The 17,289-nt window shown below is 43.1% G+C and overlaps 2 protein-coding genes across 3 annotated transcripts in view; both read right to left on the reverse strand.

Annotated features, from left to right (window-relative positions):
• Window positions 1–17,289, reverse strand: part of CSMD1 (CUB and Sushi multiple domains 1) — a 1,750,344-nt gene that overhangs the window by 515,718 nt on the left and 1,217,337 nt on the right. The gene's annotated exons all lie outside the window — the stretch shown is intronic.
• LOC137215931 (serine/threonine-protein kinase 17A) lies at window positions 6,177–7,845 on the reverse strand. The gene has a single exon (XM_067721528.1). The coding sequence runs from the start codon at window positions 7,769–7,771 to the stop codon at window positions 6,533–6,535; it is 1,239 nt and encodes a 412-aa protein (XP_067577629.1). The 5' UTR covers window positions 7,772–7,845; the 3' UTR covers window positions 6,177–6,532.

Below are 17,289 nucleotides of genomic sequence, written 5' to 3' on the forward strand. Positions count from 1 at the left end.
TTGTGAGTTTTGGCAACTTAAAGGTCTGAATCCAAATGTCAACACACTTCCTAACCCGAATAAATTACATAATCTCTATGAATCTGTTTTATTCGTAAAGTTAATGTTACTTGCCATAACTTCAGAATTGTTCCCCTGATCTTAACATAATGAAATACATAAAGGTATCTGATAGGAAGAATACATCAAATGGTTTGCATTCTTCTATATCAGGATAATACTTTAGTCAATAATGTCTAATATTTGATTACTTATTATGGACTGGGTACCACTGTAAGCACTTTTTGAATCTATGATTTAATCCTCCCAACACTCCCGTGAAATCGGATGACAGAAGAGTGATCTTTGGTGCAAGGATGTTAAGTAATTTTCCTGAGGACACACAGCTGGTGAACCAAGGAGCTAGGACTTAAACCCAAGCACAGCAGGGCTTCTCAGTACCTTCCTGACACTGACTGCTGTCTCCCTCCCCACATTTCACCGGACTTCAAGACCCCATTGTTGCAAATCTTGGTTTTTAGAACTGGGCTTTTAAACATCAGTAGACCAAGTCCACTCAATCAATCACACGTATACCACAAACAACACACAGAGAAGAATATGTTATCCATTTGAGCTAGCTGTCCGACCGCAGTACGAGTTTTCTCTGGGGAATCAGAGCAAGAACGTCAACACCGGCTTTGTGTTGAGAGAAAAGCGCTGCTCTTCGCCTGCCCCCACATCTCAAGCTGGTCTGGAAATTCTGAGCCCTGCAGACATGATGGCGTGATGACAGGACCCCATGCATCTCCCAACACATGGATCTACAAATATACTGGACTAGAAAGAATTATGGAAGAAATACTTCCTTCCAATGTGGCTTCTGGAAAGGGTCAAGACCCTATGGGTTTCTCTTACGTGGTAACTTACAGGAGCAGAAGAAACACGCACAGTCTGTGTCTAGAAAGAATATTTCTCTCTGGAATAGGAAGTCAGTAGACAGGAAAAGGCTCTTGGTCAGAGCAAAGAGTATGTGGTCATGATCTGAAGCCGAAGCCGAGGACCCACAGCCCATCTGCGGGGAGAGGTGGTCTCAGAGGAGGGGGAGGCACAGAAAAGGGACATTTTATGGACTCATGGACATTTTATGTTGCTAATTTTTTTAAGAGATGTATATGTTTTCAGTATTTGATGCTTCATATTAACCATGGTTTGCTGGATTCATCCTTGTCAGTGAAGGAAAAAGAAAGGCAACACCATCAAATGTTAAATAAACTTTGTGTAATTTGTATCACCTTTTTAAATTCCCTGTTTTGTTTTCGTGTACCTTCAGTTGTGTGTGTGTGTGTGTGTGAATCGTGGCCTTAAAAGTTGTCATCAATCGGCCTCCCCGGGCCCGTGGATTCCTTACTGCAGAAGGCTCTCAAACAGACTGCCTCTCAGAAACGCACATTTAACACGAAATGGGCAATCACTTTGCTGGAGTCAATTGCCTCTTTCAGACTTTCCATTGGCTTCTTCCCTGTGCGCCATTAATGCCTACGCAAATGCAGGGTAGGAAGTGTCAGCAACCACTAGCTCTCTCCTCCAGGTGGCGAGCAGCGAGCTCCTAACACGTAACCCCAAACCCCCAGCAGGGGCACTTCACTCACTACCTCCTGTAACGGCTTCAAACTGAGCAGACCTCAGAAGCAGGGGGTACAAACCTGGTGCTTCCCGAACACACAGATCCCCTCTTTTATTATTAAGTGCCTGCATGTGACTCTGCCTTTATCTGGCAGGATGTGTAGACAGTCCTTAGAGTAAAGGATAACTTGGTCATTTGGGTAAACATTTTTATCTCAGTACAAAATAAAGAAGCATAGAACAGGGAGGAAATCTTTTTTTTAAATCACGATTTTATCTCTGTTATGAAATGCTTCTTATGTCACCAGAAGTTGTCAGACAGCTTCTGAAAGGATACAAGTCTCTACACTCATATAAGAATTCCAAATACATCTTCTACTTGTAAAAGGGAGGCAGGTCCTGGGAACAGACTCTGCGATAATCTGAAACCCTTGAGGTCAGCGTTTTCCTTCCCACCAGACCAGCCAGGGCTCTGGCCACCACTGCTGCACAACCACCACCTGTGTGACAATTGAAGCAGGCATGCACCTCTGCACCTCTGCTAATCTCTCCCTCCAAACAGCCCTGACTGTTCTGTTCTGAGTAGAGCTCACCTCAGTCAGGTTTCAGAACATAAGCAATGTGTGCAAACAAGTTCACATTAAGGTAAGTAAGAAATATAAACACTGAATGAATTCCTGACATGATCAGGTGAGACTAGAAATCCTGGGAGGTAAGCAGTCCCAGAAGATGGGAATCTCACTAACAGGAGCTGGAAAGCCTGGCTGCCCGGAACTTCCCTCTTGTAACCATACTCAGGACACAGAAGACAGTAGAGGAAGCCTGGGGCCCCCCAGCATGGAACTTCTCAACCTACACAGACAGATCGAAAGACTGATATATTATACATTTCTATTTAAGTATATTTTATATTCTTTATACATAATATAGTTATAGATGTAGGTATAGATATAACTATATGAGACCCCCCCCAGAGAATCACTCACAGTAAAAGATTTGACAAGGAATAAACCCACCATGAAAACGATCTGGAAAAATTTTTTTGAAAACAAAACTTGCCCTCTTCAGCCTTGGTTCTGTGCGGAAGAAGAAGAAATCGTTGCCAAGAATTCATAACTCTAAGTCAGCATTTATATGGGTTCACAACCTAAATTCAAGGAACCCATGTGTCCCTACAAATCTCAAGGTGAAACCAGAATTCAAGGATATTCTTTAGTAGTGACCGTAGGAAACTGGCAGAAGCAAACCAAGTCCTCTCTGGGGGAACACGGCTTCCATCAGAGCCTCAAAGAACCCCCAGTGATCCAAGGAACATGAGTTCACCGTATAAAAGAGAAGTAACCTACACCATCAGACAAGAACTTAGTGAAGACAAGGCCAGGAGTGAGAATCCAGATTCCCAGGCAGTGGGCCTACAGGAACCTCAGCGATAGATGCCTGTTCAGTGTGTACATATGACTATGAGAAAGGCCAACAGTGTGACCAAGGAACAAGAAGTAACATTTTCCAAGAGCTTTAAACTAACCCAGTAGAGCCTCTGGAAATGAAACACATAAATTAAAAACACACTGTATGTTTCTATAGATTAAAGAATGTAATAGCTGAAAAAAAAAAAACAGATTACAAATGGCAGAAATCAAGATTAATGCACACAAAAATAGACCCTTAAGAAATTCAGAATGTAGCACAGAGTTTAAAAAAATAACAGCTGTGGATGTGAAAGTTCAGGGGTACAAGGGAGAGAGTGAGAAGGTCTGCATATGACTTCTTGAAGTCTCAGAAGATGATTTAAAAATCAGGAAGAGGCGATGCTTAAAGCTATGATGTGTGAGATCCAGATCAGGGCAGCTCAGGATGATCAGCAGAACAGCAAAGACAGGAGAGGATCTTAGCAGCTAAAGGGTCTGGAAGGGAGGGGAGCAATAGTGGGGAGGCCAGGGCACTGGGGATGCGCCCACCAGCTGAGGACACCCCTGCAGAGTCTTCAGGTGTTTCACACCAGTTAGCAGAAGCACCACTTTGCCTTTTCCTGCATTGCTCACCCACCAGCCACAAAGAGGAAGAGAGCAATCCAACCACTGCATCATTAACAGAATTAAATTCATCACTAGGTCAATCAACCTAATTAATTAATTTCAATTGGATAGCGGTTCAGTTAACCAGCTTGATCGGGTTTGATAGCTGGGAATGGGATTGGCAAGCCCCAAAGGACTACGGATTTGGTTAGTTGGAAGGTGGCAGCAGTGACACTCCTGACAGAGGAGACAGGCATGTCTAATGGCCCTTGTTTCGAAAACAACTGGAAACACATTTGAGACAAGTGGCATCAGAGCATCTGATTTTTGTCTCTAAGGACGAGCTCTAAACCAGCAGCATCAACGTCACCTGGGAACTTAGAAATACAGATTTTCTAAAGTTCTGACCCCACGCCAGACCTACTTCACCAGAAACTCTGGGGGTGGGTCCAGCAGTCTGTGTTCTAGTAAACTCTCCAGGTGGATCTGATGCAGCTAAAATTCCAGCACTGTTGCTCTTGGGGAATTTAAACAACAGTATCACCAGCACTCGTCTGTGATCAGTGTTGCTGAAAGCGCAGGTTGTGAAGCCCCCGGCTTTGAATTTTGTTGAGAGCTGTAAAATGTACAGGTATGAGGCCTTGGACAGCTGAGATGAGAGGAAGATGAGGGTCTGATAACTGCAGCTGCAGTTTCTTCACCTTAAAATAGGGCAGTAAGAAGACAAGAGAAACCAGGCAATGTTCCTTTGGACGACCACACTTCTCCTCTTGTCAGCGAAAAGAGGTTGGAGAGAGGGCGAGAAGTTAAAAATGAGAGGTTAGGATTGAACTGAAAGATCGCAAGGCTGAGAGAGGAACAAAGGAGACAAGATGTGGATAGTTGGAGAAAAGCATCTGTAGAATCGCTGTTTCCCTGGGAACTCCAGGTTTTCTGATGCTCAATCTCTAAAGGAAAAGACAAATCACTTATTCTCTCCCCACCTGTGTTTTTTCTTCCTCAGCTCTCATGTGATGGGAAAACCCAGCAACTTGTTACAATGTTGAACTGTAAAGCTTCTGTCCTGAAGCTGTGGACCAGTCTGAATCGGGATATCAGTAACGTGAGGTGAAATTTCCAGAGTTAACTCCCTACTCTGCTTAGTCCCTACTCCCACAAAATCAATGGCAGCAAGAATCAGAAGCCTGCCCAGACCAACAATGGATCAGCATCAACGCATCTGCCTCTGGAAGCTGCAACACAATGAACACAGACGAACACGCAGGCATTCTTTCAGAAGCAGGAGTGAAAGCCTTGGAGGGAACACCTTCCCTTAGGAGGAAAAGGCTTTGACAGCCAGGCTGGTAGAAGCTGAGCTTCAAGTGTCTCTGCCTTCTGCTCTCAGAGGAAGGGAAGGGCTGGCAAGAGACAAAGGGAGACCTTGGCTGGCCGCTAATGGGGGAGGAGGATGGTCCCCGGGGGAGGACAGAGGCCACCTTGAGGAGGGGAGCCTCCTGCGTTTGCAAACACAGCAGGGAGACCTCAGACAGCCACAGGCCGGCCGTGCGACTGGATTTTGAGAGTTTATTTTACTTTGCAAAAGAGATGGAGGCTTCTTCTCACATCTGATTATAGACACAAAGTTATGTTGTTTTAAGAAAAAAATAAAATGAAATACGTACTGAAAGAAAGAGGTCTGTTAAAATGATGTTACTCCAAGAGCAGATTAACTCCAATGTTTAGTGGATGTTTAAGCATGTATTGGGCAATTTGGGTATGAATACTATTATCGTCAAAACATGTCTTCCTTTACTTCTTGACTTGTAAATTCTATGTATCAAAATGTATCCTAAGGAAACATTTAAGAAAACTTGTTTAAAAAATACTAGCAATAATGAATGATATTTATAACAATTTCAGTATAGTAAAAGTGCTGGCAACATCCTAAATTCACAACAAAAGGAAATGGACTAAATTAATTGTGGCATAGCTGCAAAATGGAAAACTCTTCAGCCAGTAAAATATATTTGGAAGAATGTTTATCAACATAGAAAAATACTTATAATACATGAAATGAAAAACAACAAAAACAGTTATGGAGTATTTTGTCATAGTGGAAAAAATTATTACATGCACATATACATAGAAAAAGCAAGGTTATTACCCAGATGTGAACTGCAAATTTTTGCATTTAAAAATAGAGATGTTTATTAAACAGCTTGGTTTTTATTTGCATTTTCCTATTTCTTCTATGCTTGCATTGCTTTGTAATAAGAAATCAAAAGTTTACCTCAATTAAAAAAAATTAAGTACATTGTTTGAAAATAAGGGAAAAATGCATCTATTAAGAAAATAATCATTTCCTTTTGAAATGTAAATAAAAATCTGGTAGTTTAGTAGCCGGGATTCAGGGGAGAAGTAACATTTCATAATGTACGAATTTGTTTCCCTGATAGTCAATAGAACTGCCCAAAACTGCAGTTAGGAAACCACTAAAAAATGAGTAACTTTCTAGGTTCCTGCCAAAAGCATACTCAAAGGGCCCTGATTTGCCTAGTTTTCACACCTCATTAGCACTTCTTTTTTTTTTTTTTTTAATTTTGGCACTTTTACTTGGAGTTTTAAGGAAAGTGACTACAGATATCTTTGCATACACATTCTCATTCTGGAGAAACAGGATGCAGAAATAAAAGGTTCAAGCATCTCCCTTCTTAAAAAGAACTCTGAAAAAGGTAACTTTACCCGTTAAACCTCCTGGTTGGCAACTTTATAAATCTGGCTTGATTTCTCTAACTCCACAAGTTTGACAAAGTTATTTTAGTTTCTACCAGTGACACCTGGTCATCCACTTTCAGCACATGTACCATTTGGCCAGAAGTCCATAAATAATGTTTCCAATATAGAAATCTTAAAGTTCTAAAGGGAAATACTGCTCAGTAGATAAAATCTCCCGGAATGTCTTGCAGCAGAGGTTCCTCAAATTTAAAGCGTTTGGAAATGGCCTTCTGCTCCATTTTCTCTTTTTCAGACTGTCTGCACTGTCCTAAAGTATATGAAGTAACTACAATCAACTCCTCTGTGACGACGGATTCCTCGGTTTCCGGCTTCTGAGTATCTGAATGACTTTCAGGCACAGGATCGCCTTCCTGGAGGGCCTGTGCCTCTTCTAATGCTCCTTTCACCTTGAGAGAAGGTTCCTGAACACTGCTCTGCGTTAGCCATGGATGTTTCAGACACTCCTCAGCAGTGGCGCGATCTTCAGGTTTCTTAACTGAAAGTGTCTTGATGAAGTCAACAGCTGACTCAGACACAACATCAAATTCTTCCTCAGAATAACTCAAATTCATCTGTGAGATGTTGAGGAACGTTTCTTGTTTATTATCGCCTAAAAAAGGCGATACTCCCGTCAGCATGACATATGCCAACACTCCAATGCTCCACATATCCGTTGCCATGCTGATAGGATCATAACTAAGAATTTCAGGAGCCACGTACTCGGGGGTGCCCATAATCTCCCGGAGCTCTTCGCCGTTCTTCAGTACTCGTGAAAGACCAAAATCAACGATCTTAATGTCACCCAGTGGAGAGTCACTTGTCAGCAGAATATTCTGGGGCTTCAAATCAAGATGAACTACGTCATGAGCGTGTAAAAAGCGAACACCTTCTAGAATCTGCCGCATGAGTCTCTGAACATCTTTTTCCTTAAAGGCTTCTTCTCTGTCTGCAACACACTGGTCAAAGATTTCACCCCCAGCAGCATACTCCAGAACTAGGATCATTTCCGATGGCGTCTCGTAGACTGCGTGTAAGTTAATGACCCAAGGATCGTCCTGTGCTAGTTCAAGAACAGCAATTTCATGAATTATTTCTGTCCGACAATCTTGGCCTTTTCTTCTTTTCCTCATGAACTTTGCTGCAAATTCTTTTCCAGAATCTTTCTTTATACATTTCCTCACCACTGCAAACTTCCCCCTGCCCAGCGCCCGGGCCGGGCTCAGGCTGTAGGCATCCTGGAAGGGCTCGGTGCACACCGCGGTGCGGATCTCCGTCAGCAGCCCGCGGGGCGGGGGCGGCAGCCGGCGCGGCGTGGTCAGACCCCGGCCGACTCGACCCGAGCCGGGGGCGGCGGCCGGGGAAGAGCCCCCGCTGCTCGGCCTCTCCAGAGGAATCATGGCGCTCGGGCGCTCTTTAGCTCCGGCCGCCCGGCTAGCTCCGAGCTGCCAGCGGGTCACGGTCCCGCCTCCAGCTGCCTCGAGAACGTCTCAGCACTTCTTTTAAACAGAGCTTTCAACCTGGCAGGCGGGAGAGGATGTTTTCCATGGATAACAACCACCATCATCAATCTTTTATTGATCCAGCCCTTCCATCCTTCCCTTGCCCTTTCCCACGGGCTGGCCTCATTCCCCTCGGACTTAATTTTGTGTGTGTCCCTGCCTTGGGGGCGGAGTGGGTACGGCAGATAGAAAACATATTCATACCTCTATAACTATACATCATCCTCTATAATAATTCCCAACTGAAAGAGCCAGGAGGTGTGAGTTTTCACAATGTTTCAGCACCTCTGTCCTGCCTCTTCTGGAGAAGCTTTGATGTCCTCGGGGAGCAAACCTGGCATCTTCTGTGTAGTGGAAGGCAAGTTCAGCCCTTGACGTGGTAACACCAACTGAGTTAGGAGCTGACAGCAATAACCCTGTTCATGTAAGCTAGTGGGGCAGGACCATTCTGTGGTGTGACTGCAGACAGGGGCATATGACGGCCTGTACTCTTGGAAAACATCTGTGCTGTGACAGACAAAGAAAGGAGAAGGAACTATTCCAGATTAAAGGAGACCACCCAATGCCATGTCTGAGCCGGGGATGGATCTGAGGTCAGGAAGGAAATACAGCATAAAGCTCCTTTCTGGAACCATTAGCAATATTTGAAATTTGGTACAATGCTATTTTATGAAAGTATTAAATTAAATTTCCTGAATTTGAAAATTATAGAGTTGTTATTGTAAGATACTGATTTTGTTCTTAGGAAATAAATATTGAAGTATTGGTTGGGGGGAAGAGAGAGAGAGACGGGGGAGAGAGAACATAGAAAGAACAAATGTGGCAAAATGTATAAGGCTGGTGAATCTGAGAGAAGAGTACTTAGTTTGCACTAGTCTTGTAACTATTCTGTAAGCTGGGAATTATTTCAAAGTAACTGTTACACTTGGTTTGTTTGTAGAAAAGTGTATCTCTTCATGAAGCGTTGAAACCTACTGTAAACAGTGGGGGTTTGCAAGGAGGCAGAACATCCTCCAGGGTTTGGGCAGCCAATCAATGAACCACACATACCGAGTGGCTAGAGACGGAGGACAAAGGTGTAACTGAGAATTTCCACCTGCAGGTGGAGGTTTCTACCAGGAAGAGGACCCGCTAATTTGCTCTGGGACTCTGCTCCCACCCCTGGAAACTGATTTGGTTCCTGACTACTACAACTTTTCTTTCTCTGTTGTTTCCATTCCCTGTCTACTTTCCTTTATTGCTCATGAATTAAGTGGGGTGAGTGCACAGGCACTGCATTTCATTTGCCTCTTTTATAAGGTGGTCAATGGTACATTTTAATTGACATCAAACAGAGAGAAACTGATTCTGTGAATACATCCTCTTTCTCCACTGGTGACATGCTCATTCAACTTTTAATTTTATATTCTACTCATTTATTCTTTTACTTTAAAAAAATCTACATACCTTGACTGACGAGATTCAAGCTTTTACACGTGTAATTATAAAATGATTTTATAATATTTTTATTCATAATTTTTATAATATTTTGTATTTAGTTGTTATGTATTATAGGAACATCTTTCTTTAAATGGGGTAACGTATTCTAAACAAAGTGAATCTGTACAGTTTTCCCTTCAGGTCAGGTGTCTTGTTTCAAAGATTTCTCATTAAAAAGAAAATCAAATGCCAAATAAGGTTAGAACTGTACAATTCAAGTTGTTTATTTTTGGTATCAGTTTAAGAGATTCTTAATAAAAAGGAAAAAAAATAGTACTGGGGAGGGACTTCGCTGGATTACAAAATCATGTGACTGGAGAAAGGGAGAGAACCAGTTCACTGCAAACTTTTGCAAAGGTTAGACCAGTGGTTCTTAACCAGGGGCTGTATTGCCCTAGAGGGGACCTCTGGCTGTCACAACTGGGAGGCTACTACTGGCATCTAGTGGGTGTCGGGTAAGGTCCTTAAACATCCCACAGTGCACAGGACAGTCCCCCACTCACCCACCCCCTGCACCTCCCACCAGAATTATCCCACTCCAAAATGGCATTGTCAAGGGTGAGGGAATTGATATTTGTGTACAGGTGTGACACGGATAAGGAGGTAGAGATTGAGACACTGCAAATGAGTGGTCCCTGCATATAGGTCAGTAAGGGCAGAACAAGGGTTGCACCCCAAATTTGCCTACTTCAAAAATTGCTTACATGAAGCTCAGTCTAAAGCATTCTACAACCTCTCTGAACTCTTTCTTACTGTTCAAAACTCACCATTTACGACTCCCCTTTCAATCTCCACGACCTCACGTCTCCAACATGACAGCCTGTGCACCAGCCAAGTGCCATCATCCCTGCTAATGTAAGTCAGTGTGGCGCATTACCAGTCTCTTCCTTTGCTCACTGTGTCTCACTCCATTGTCCTTTTCTCTTCCCCTGCCACCCCTCCCTCCCTCCTTCCAGGGTCCACTCACAGCAGACTCATGGGTAAGAAGACAATGAGGAAGCGGCAAGTTCAGGAAGCACTGTCACGGCAGCCACTCCAGACCCACACGGCGACCAGTCCAGACCCACACAGTGACGCCGAGACCAGGCAGCCAGTGCCAGGCTGGGGGCTGATACTACAGGAGGCAGCGGCACAGCCTGCCACAAAAACGCACCATCTACGCCCTGCCCGTCACAGCGGTGACTAGGCTCCCAACCTGAGTCATCCCAACAAAGGAACCCAATCCTACCCAGAAGCCTAGTGAGAGCGGTCTTGGGGTGTGTGAGCTTCTGCCCACGAAGGATGTCTCCTGAGGTTGTTCAGCAACCAATCCACAGTGTTGGTCATCCTGACAAAGCTCAGTTACTGGTGTTCTACAACTTAGGTTCTATTAAAGAGACTGTGTTGGGCTTCCTTGGTGGCGCAGTGGTTGAGAGTCTGCCTGCTAATGCAGGGGACACGGGTTCGAGCCCTGGTCTGGGAGGATCCCACATGCCGTGGGGCGACTGGGCCCGTGAGCCACAACTGCTGAGCTTGCGCGTCTGGGGCCTGTGCTCCGCAACAAGAGAGGTCGCGATAGTGAGAGGCCCGCGCATCACAATGAAGCGTGGCCCCTGCTTGCCATAACTAGAGAAAGCCCTCGCGCAGAAACGAAGACCCAACACAGCAAAATAAATTAATTAATAAACTCCTACCCCCAACATCTTCTTAAAAAAAAAAAAAAAGACACTGTGTTAATAATGTTGACAAGTTTGCTTACGTGTCCTGAGGACCTGAGGTGTCCTGTGTGAACGCAATCTGCCAACGTAGCTGATGTCCTGTGAGTTTCATTACAATTCATCACAATTTCTGATATTATACAGACGTCCTTATGTGACCTTAGCTTGGGAACTGCGACTGAGCTTCTGCCCATGACGAACACTGACGCTTACCCATCGATGTACCCTATACCCACACAACATCTGCATGCGTCGGCTACTTAACAATGCAAATATCCGCCCCCCTTTAAAAATTTTTATGCTTTTCTTCCTTATGGGTGCAGTTGTGGTCCAGCTCATTGATGGCTGTTGATTAGAGCATGCTGAATACTGCCTGTTTGCACTAGAGAGGCATGTAACAATCTTTTTTATCACAATACACTGAAATGTTTTTATAGAATTGGGCTAAAATAATCATTTATTCTGCAAAGATGAAAGGTAAACATATTAGAGGGTAAATATGCCTACTACTAAGGAGGGCTATGTATGTAACTATTACCATTATGTAGGTATTTTTAATGTAGCATGCTACTTTTCAAATGAATTAAGATGTGCTAGACACCAAAAGTCATGCAATATTTTATCTGCTTTATGTATTTTCTGCTACTTGAATCTGGACCTCAAACTTAATATTAATCTTGGAGCAAAAACAACAACTCCTACACATCTACCTGCATTTAATTAAATGTCAGAGGAAATCTAAATGTCTACTGTTAAAACTGATGTTAAAATTTATCAACGATATTAAATTCACTAGTACCAAATTGTGGCCTTATCACACACTGTGTAAGTTGTCAAATTTGGGAGTATCTTGCTAGATGTTTTATCCATTTTTTAAGGACATACACATTTTATCCACAGCTATTTAGCTGGATCCTTCCTCCATGGCACATGTAGTCAGATATTACACTGTCTAATTTTTATGAATAACCTTAAATGATAAGAGATACTAGAAAAGGATAAACAAGCCACGTATTATAATAAAAAAGTGATTATACCTTTATTTACAAGCACTCAATGTGCTTTAATTGAAGCAAACTATGCTGATGTGGCAAAATGAACAGACAAAAAAAGGAACTGACTGTGTTCAATGCTAAATTCAGCTGAGCTGGTTAGAACGAGAGGGTCATGAAGCTGCCCCCCCGCCCAGGCTCCTGGCCTTGATTCCATTCTCACAGGTTGTACACTCTTAGTTATTCTAAATATCTATAGGCTTATGACTAACGGCTTGGTCTGCTAACTATGGATGTGCAAGGGAAAACCCTACTAACACTTCAGAGTGATGAATCACCAAGGTCAGCCTCACACAGACAGGGCATCAAAAGCTCAATGAGAAGACCCACCATCACTTCCAGTATACAAATGTGGGTTATGCTGTAGAAAGTCTTTGCCCTTCTTGGCGTACCTTGAACCTGCCAAGGACTTAATGCCTCAGGGCCTTTGCACATTCTGTCCCCTCTTCCTGGAACATTCTTCCTCCACTGAAGTGCATAGCTGGCCCCTTACTTCATTCAGGTCTCTCCTCTAATGTCACCTTAATAATGTAGTCTTTGCTGACCACTGGCAATCCCCATGTGCAGCTTTATTTTACTCCGGAGCACTGAAGACTATCTGATACACTATATCTTTCGTTGTTCGCTTTTTGTCCCTTCCCCTGCTCCCTGCACTGGACTATAAACTCTCTGAGGGCAGTGGATTTATCTGTTTTGTTCACTGCTGTATTCCCAGAACCTAGAACAGTGCGGTACATAGTTAGAACTCAATAAACATTCACTGAAGGGATAAATTAACACCACTGAAGACTGAAGTCCCCTGTATTTTAACTACATAAAATCAATAATTAGCATTCTTGGCACTATTAGTAACACTCAAGTTCGATTAAAACCCAATAAAAGCCACTTAAAAATGCTATCAGAAAACAGCACTGCATTAAGGCACATTCATCAAGGGAAAGCTGCACTTCTCCACACATGTACTTTATCAACTGAAAACACTGTAAAGTCATATATTTCAAAGTTTAAGAATATATATATATTTTTAAAATTTATCCTCCTTATTCAGATGTTGTCTCACATAGATATAAGGGAGCTACATTAGAAATGATTTAAAAAGAGTGAGGTGTAGTGATTCTGGTCCTTCCTCTATTTGACCCTGGCCTGTAACAGCCAGCTCTCCACCATCTCCAAGGCAGTGATTGGCAGAAGCCCAGCTGGAAGAATAAAGACCCCAGTGAGTGTCTGGCCACACCTCACTGGTGTCCCACAAGGGTCCTGAAAATACTTGTCTCTAAGGAGTAACACATGTTTAATAACCAACACATATTTCATAGATGTGATTATATATATCTTTGCATTCTCATACCCAGAAATGACAGTCTCAGTCCTGACAGCATCAGTTTTAAAAATCAACACTTGCTCTCATGTCTGCAACTGACAGTTTCATTTCACCCATGAGAGGCTACAGTTATCATATAAAAAGTATGATTTGAAATTGGATTATTGATGTGAAAAGTCAAACCACCACACTGAGTACACACCATCCAGTTAGGCAGAAATTGCTATAATTATGTCTCATTTGTGTTAGACTGGTGGGCGTTTGCAGGAAACAATGTTACCACGCACTCAGGTTTCTCTTTATACCAGGAGCCACACAGGTACACACACACACACACACACACACACACACACATCACTGAACACAGCATAGTTCTCAAGGATATTTTAGTACTTACCTCCGGCTTGACTGAACTGTGCGTGGTACTTTGTAGGGACTGATTGAAAATGACATTGTTAGCCAGAATTTAGATATAATAAAGATATAAAGCTTTATGAAATTATGTAATAACTTATGGTGGAGTTTGTAAAGATAAATATTTGGTGTCCAGCTGACATTTTTTTGTCTTAGACCAAGTGCAAATGTCAGTTGTGTGTGTGGGTGTATGAACGCATTTATGTTTAGGGGAAAAAATACAGAAAATGGTACACAGCATTCAAAAAATCAAGAGAAAACAAAAGTCTAAATCTGAAAGGTTAAGAGAAATTAAATTAAAGAATAGGAATTAGCCACGTATATATGGAGAGTTTAGGAGAGGAATTAAATTTCTGCATAAACTCAGAGAACCCGCACATCATTTTCAAAATGAGTTGGCCTTTCTTTTGCTAGGTATGAGAGACTGAGGAAACTTGGTCAAAACTGACTGAGTCTCAGGTCAGAGCAGAGGGGGCTCTGGGCATCTCTGCAGGAGACAGAACTCCAGGCCTGGAGCCAACCTGAACAAACTCAACAAACGTCGTCCCCACTGGGTCTACCAATTAGCCCAGTGCTGTCATGGGGACCAGAATCCATAGGGCCCCACTAGATGCCTCATCACCTGCTTCCCACCCACCCACTGGACCAGGAGACAGGCACTAGCCTCCACACAGTCCAGCCCTGAGCACTTTGTCTGGCATTTGCTGCCATGTTGGTCTTGATGCTTCTCTGGAACAAAATGCCATGTGTGTGAGGGGTGATACAGCAAAAGCCCTCTTATTTTCTCATTTTTTCTTTAATTGAAACAATCAGTTAAAGAGGGAAAGTATTTTTTGAAAGTGCCTGTGCTTCTTTTTACTAGTTTATTTTAATTCCAAACATGAAGATGTACATTGATTTTCCAAACTTCAGCTCTAGAGCTAACACACTTTCTTTTGAGTATAGGTTCACAGGCAACACAGGTTTTTGCAAAACCAATTCATCAATGACCATCTAAAACTTTCAGTTTTTAGTGACTATAAAGTGAAGTGAGAACTTAAGACCCCTGAAGCCTACCAGAATGCATAACCCTTCTATTCTTTTTTTTTTTTTTTTTTTTTTTTTTGCGGTACGCGGGCCTCTCACCGCTGTGGCCTCTCCTGTTGCGGAGCACAAACTCCGGACGCGCAGGCTCAGCGGCCATGGCTCACAGGCCCAGCTGCTCCGCAGCATGTGGGATCTTCCCAGACCGGGGCACGAACCCATGTTCCCTGCATTGGCAGGCAGACTCTCAACCACTGCGTCACCAGGGAAGCCCAACCCTTCTATTCTTTAAAAAGTGTTTTCCCCCACAATTTTTTTGCAGTCATCTTGCCTACAGCTAATTTGCCAGTCATTTTCATTTTTAGCTATTTTTCTATGGACAGAATAACTCCCTTTTTAAAACCTCATATATCATTGGTTTATCTGAGATTTTATTAAATTACATAATTATGATGACAAATGACACTGACAGAAATAGTTTTGGCACAAATGCAAAACCAGATTCTGAATGAGCCCACACCATACCTGCTGGAAACCCAGCCAAACGAAGTACTAGGAGGAACCTAGTTCCTCCCCTGGTAACGACCATTCAGCCAGCCAGGTGCCTCCAGCAAGAAGCGTTAAAGGAGCCAGTTAATCCTGCAAGTGAAGTAGATTTTGTGGAAGCACACACCACACACAAATACTTCTCCTGTATAGATGTCCATTCTAAATCATTTATAACTTAGCACAGACCTGCAATCAGGCAGTTAAGTATTATGTAAGAAAACAAGAGAGGCTGGCTCTAAAAGCATAAAAAAAGACAAAGTCTTCAAACATTTTTAAGACTGAACCAAGAGAGACTCATGGCAGATGCACCAGACTTCATTTCACAAGAGAACAGACAGGCATAATCTTCTGTGAGGCCAGGAACAAGAGGAAGGACGAGGTGTCCCAAAGCGCTCTCAAATTTATTCCAAGAATCCCAGAATCCCTTTCCCTGCAGAGGGTTGGTGAAATAGCTTTTATTTCACCACTAAAACTAAAATTTAAATTGGAAATCCCCCTGGGAAATATGAATGTGAGTTATTTCAATCCATGTCCAAATCCCCCTGGTATGCACAAAGCTGCTCCCAGAAGACTGTGGGGTGGGTAGACTCAGTACAGACAGGGGGAAGAAGGTCTCTTGAGGAAGGTGATATCTGAGCACAGTTAAGAGGGGGCTGCTGCAGGAGAGAACATGGGGGCACCACTGAGAACAGGAAGGGAAACAGAAAAGCCAAAGTGAGTGCACTCAACCCAAAACATTCCCCCAACTGGCCAAGAATCATGAGGCTTCAGGCACAAAGGTATAACACTACTTTCTCAGAAAACCTTTCTAAGCAGTAGTTTTCATTTTACGGGTGATCTGTGCTCTTCCTTGTTATTTTTCCTCTCTGTGGATGACTTATACACAACGATTGAGATCTCCATGAGAGTAAAGGCAGTCTTTGGTGGAGAAAAATCTGCACTGGGAGCGTTTACTAGGCAACAGTGAAAGCTTCAGTCTCCTAATGTCCCAAAATAATCTTATAAGCTCAAGCAGGAGCAGTGGGCAGAGAGTTTGGGTTGCTCCATGGAGTCGTTTTTCTCTCCTTTCTTCGTTGCTGGTACAGCTCTTTTTTTATAAGAAGGACTTTAAGCATTGGAGATTGACTTTACCAGCCAGCGGGCAATGTTTAGGTGTGGGTGTATGACCTAATCATGGCCAATAAGACATGGGGGAAAGTCTGTGGGGCATTTCTGAGAAAGACATTCCCCTCGACAAGTCCCCACCCGTCTCTTACTGCGTTTGGGCATTCATTGCCCTGGGAGAACAAGGACAGTCAGAAGACAGCTATAAGCTTAGCAGACAGGCTAAACTAGACTGGCCTATGAGTGGAAGCACAGAAGCCATGTAAGCGCCTCACGCACTTTACCCCCAAGAGCATATCTGTGACTATCCTAATATTTAGAATTAATCCTAAAACTGCACATCGCAAGGACACGTATAAATGTGAGCAGCACCGTAATGAGGGCCCTGTGTGAGCAAAGGAGAGTGGTCACTAGGAGGAAAACCAAAAACATAAAACGCAATCAATTAACCTGAACAACGTGTACTCACACCAACTCTGCCCCAGCTGCAGTTGAACACAAATAAGCACTGCCCCGCCCGCAAAGAGCCCAGGTCACACCTGGGAGTGTGGGGAGGACACAAAAGAAAATGATTAAAATTGCAGGTAATACACGTGATGGCAGGTTCATATAGAGAGAGGGTTAGAGGATTCTGGAGGAATGTGGAAGGATCCTACCATTACAGCAATGTGTAAAATTTAGGTTAGGAAAAACAAGCTTTATGACGCAAAAACCCTTCAGGGCATCACTTATTATCACCCCATATCAAAAGTCCCCATGTTGAAACAACATATATAC

Source organism: Pseudorca crassidens, chromosome 21 (genome assembly GCF_039906515.1).
Source record: "Pseudorca crassidens isolate mPseCra1 chromosome 21, mPseCra1.hap1, whole genome shotgun sequence".
NCBI lineage: Eukaryota > Metazoa > Chordata > Mammalia > Artiodactyla > Delphinidae > Pseudorca > Pseudorca crassidens.

What these genes read in the sequence shown, in the direction of transcription:
- LOC137215931 (XM_067721528.1), bottom strand. Translation starts at nt 7,771, where the DNA reads ATGATTCCTCTGGAGAGGCCGAGCAGCGGGGGCTCTTCCCCGGCCGCC.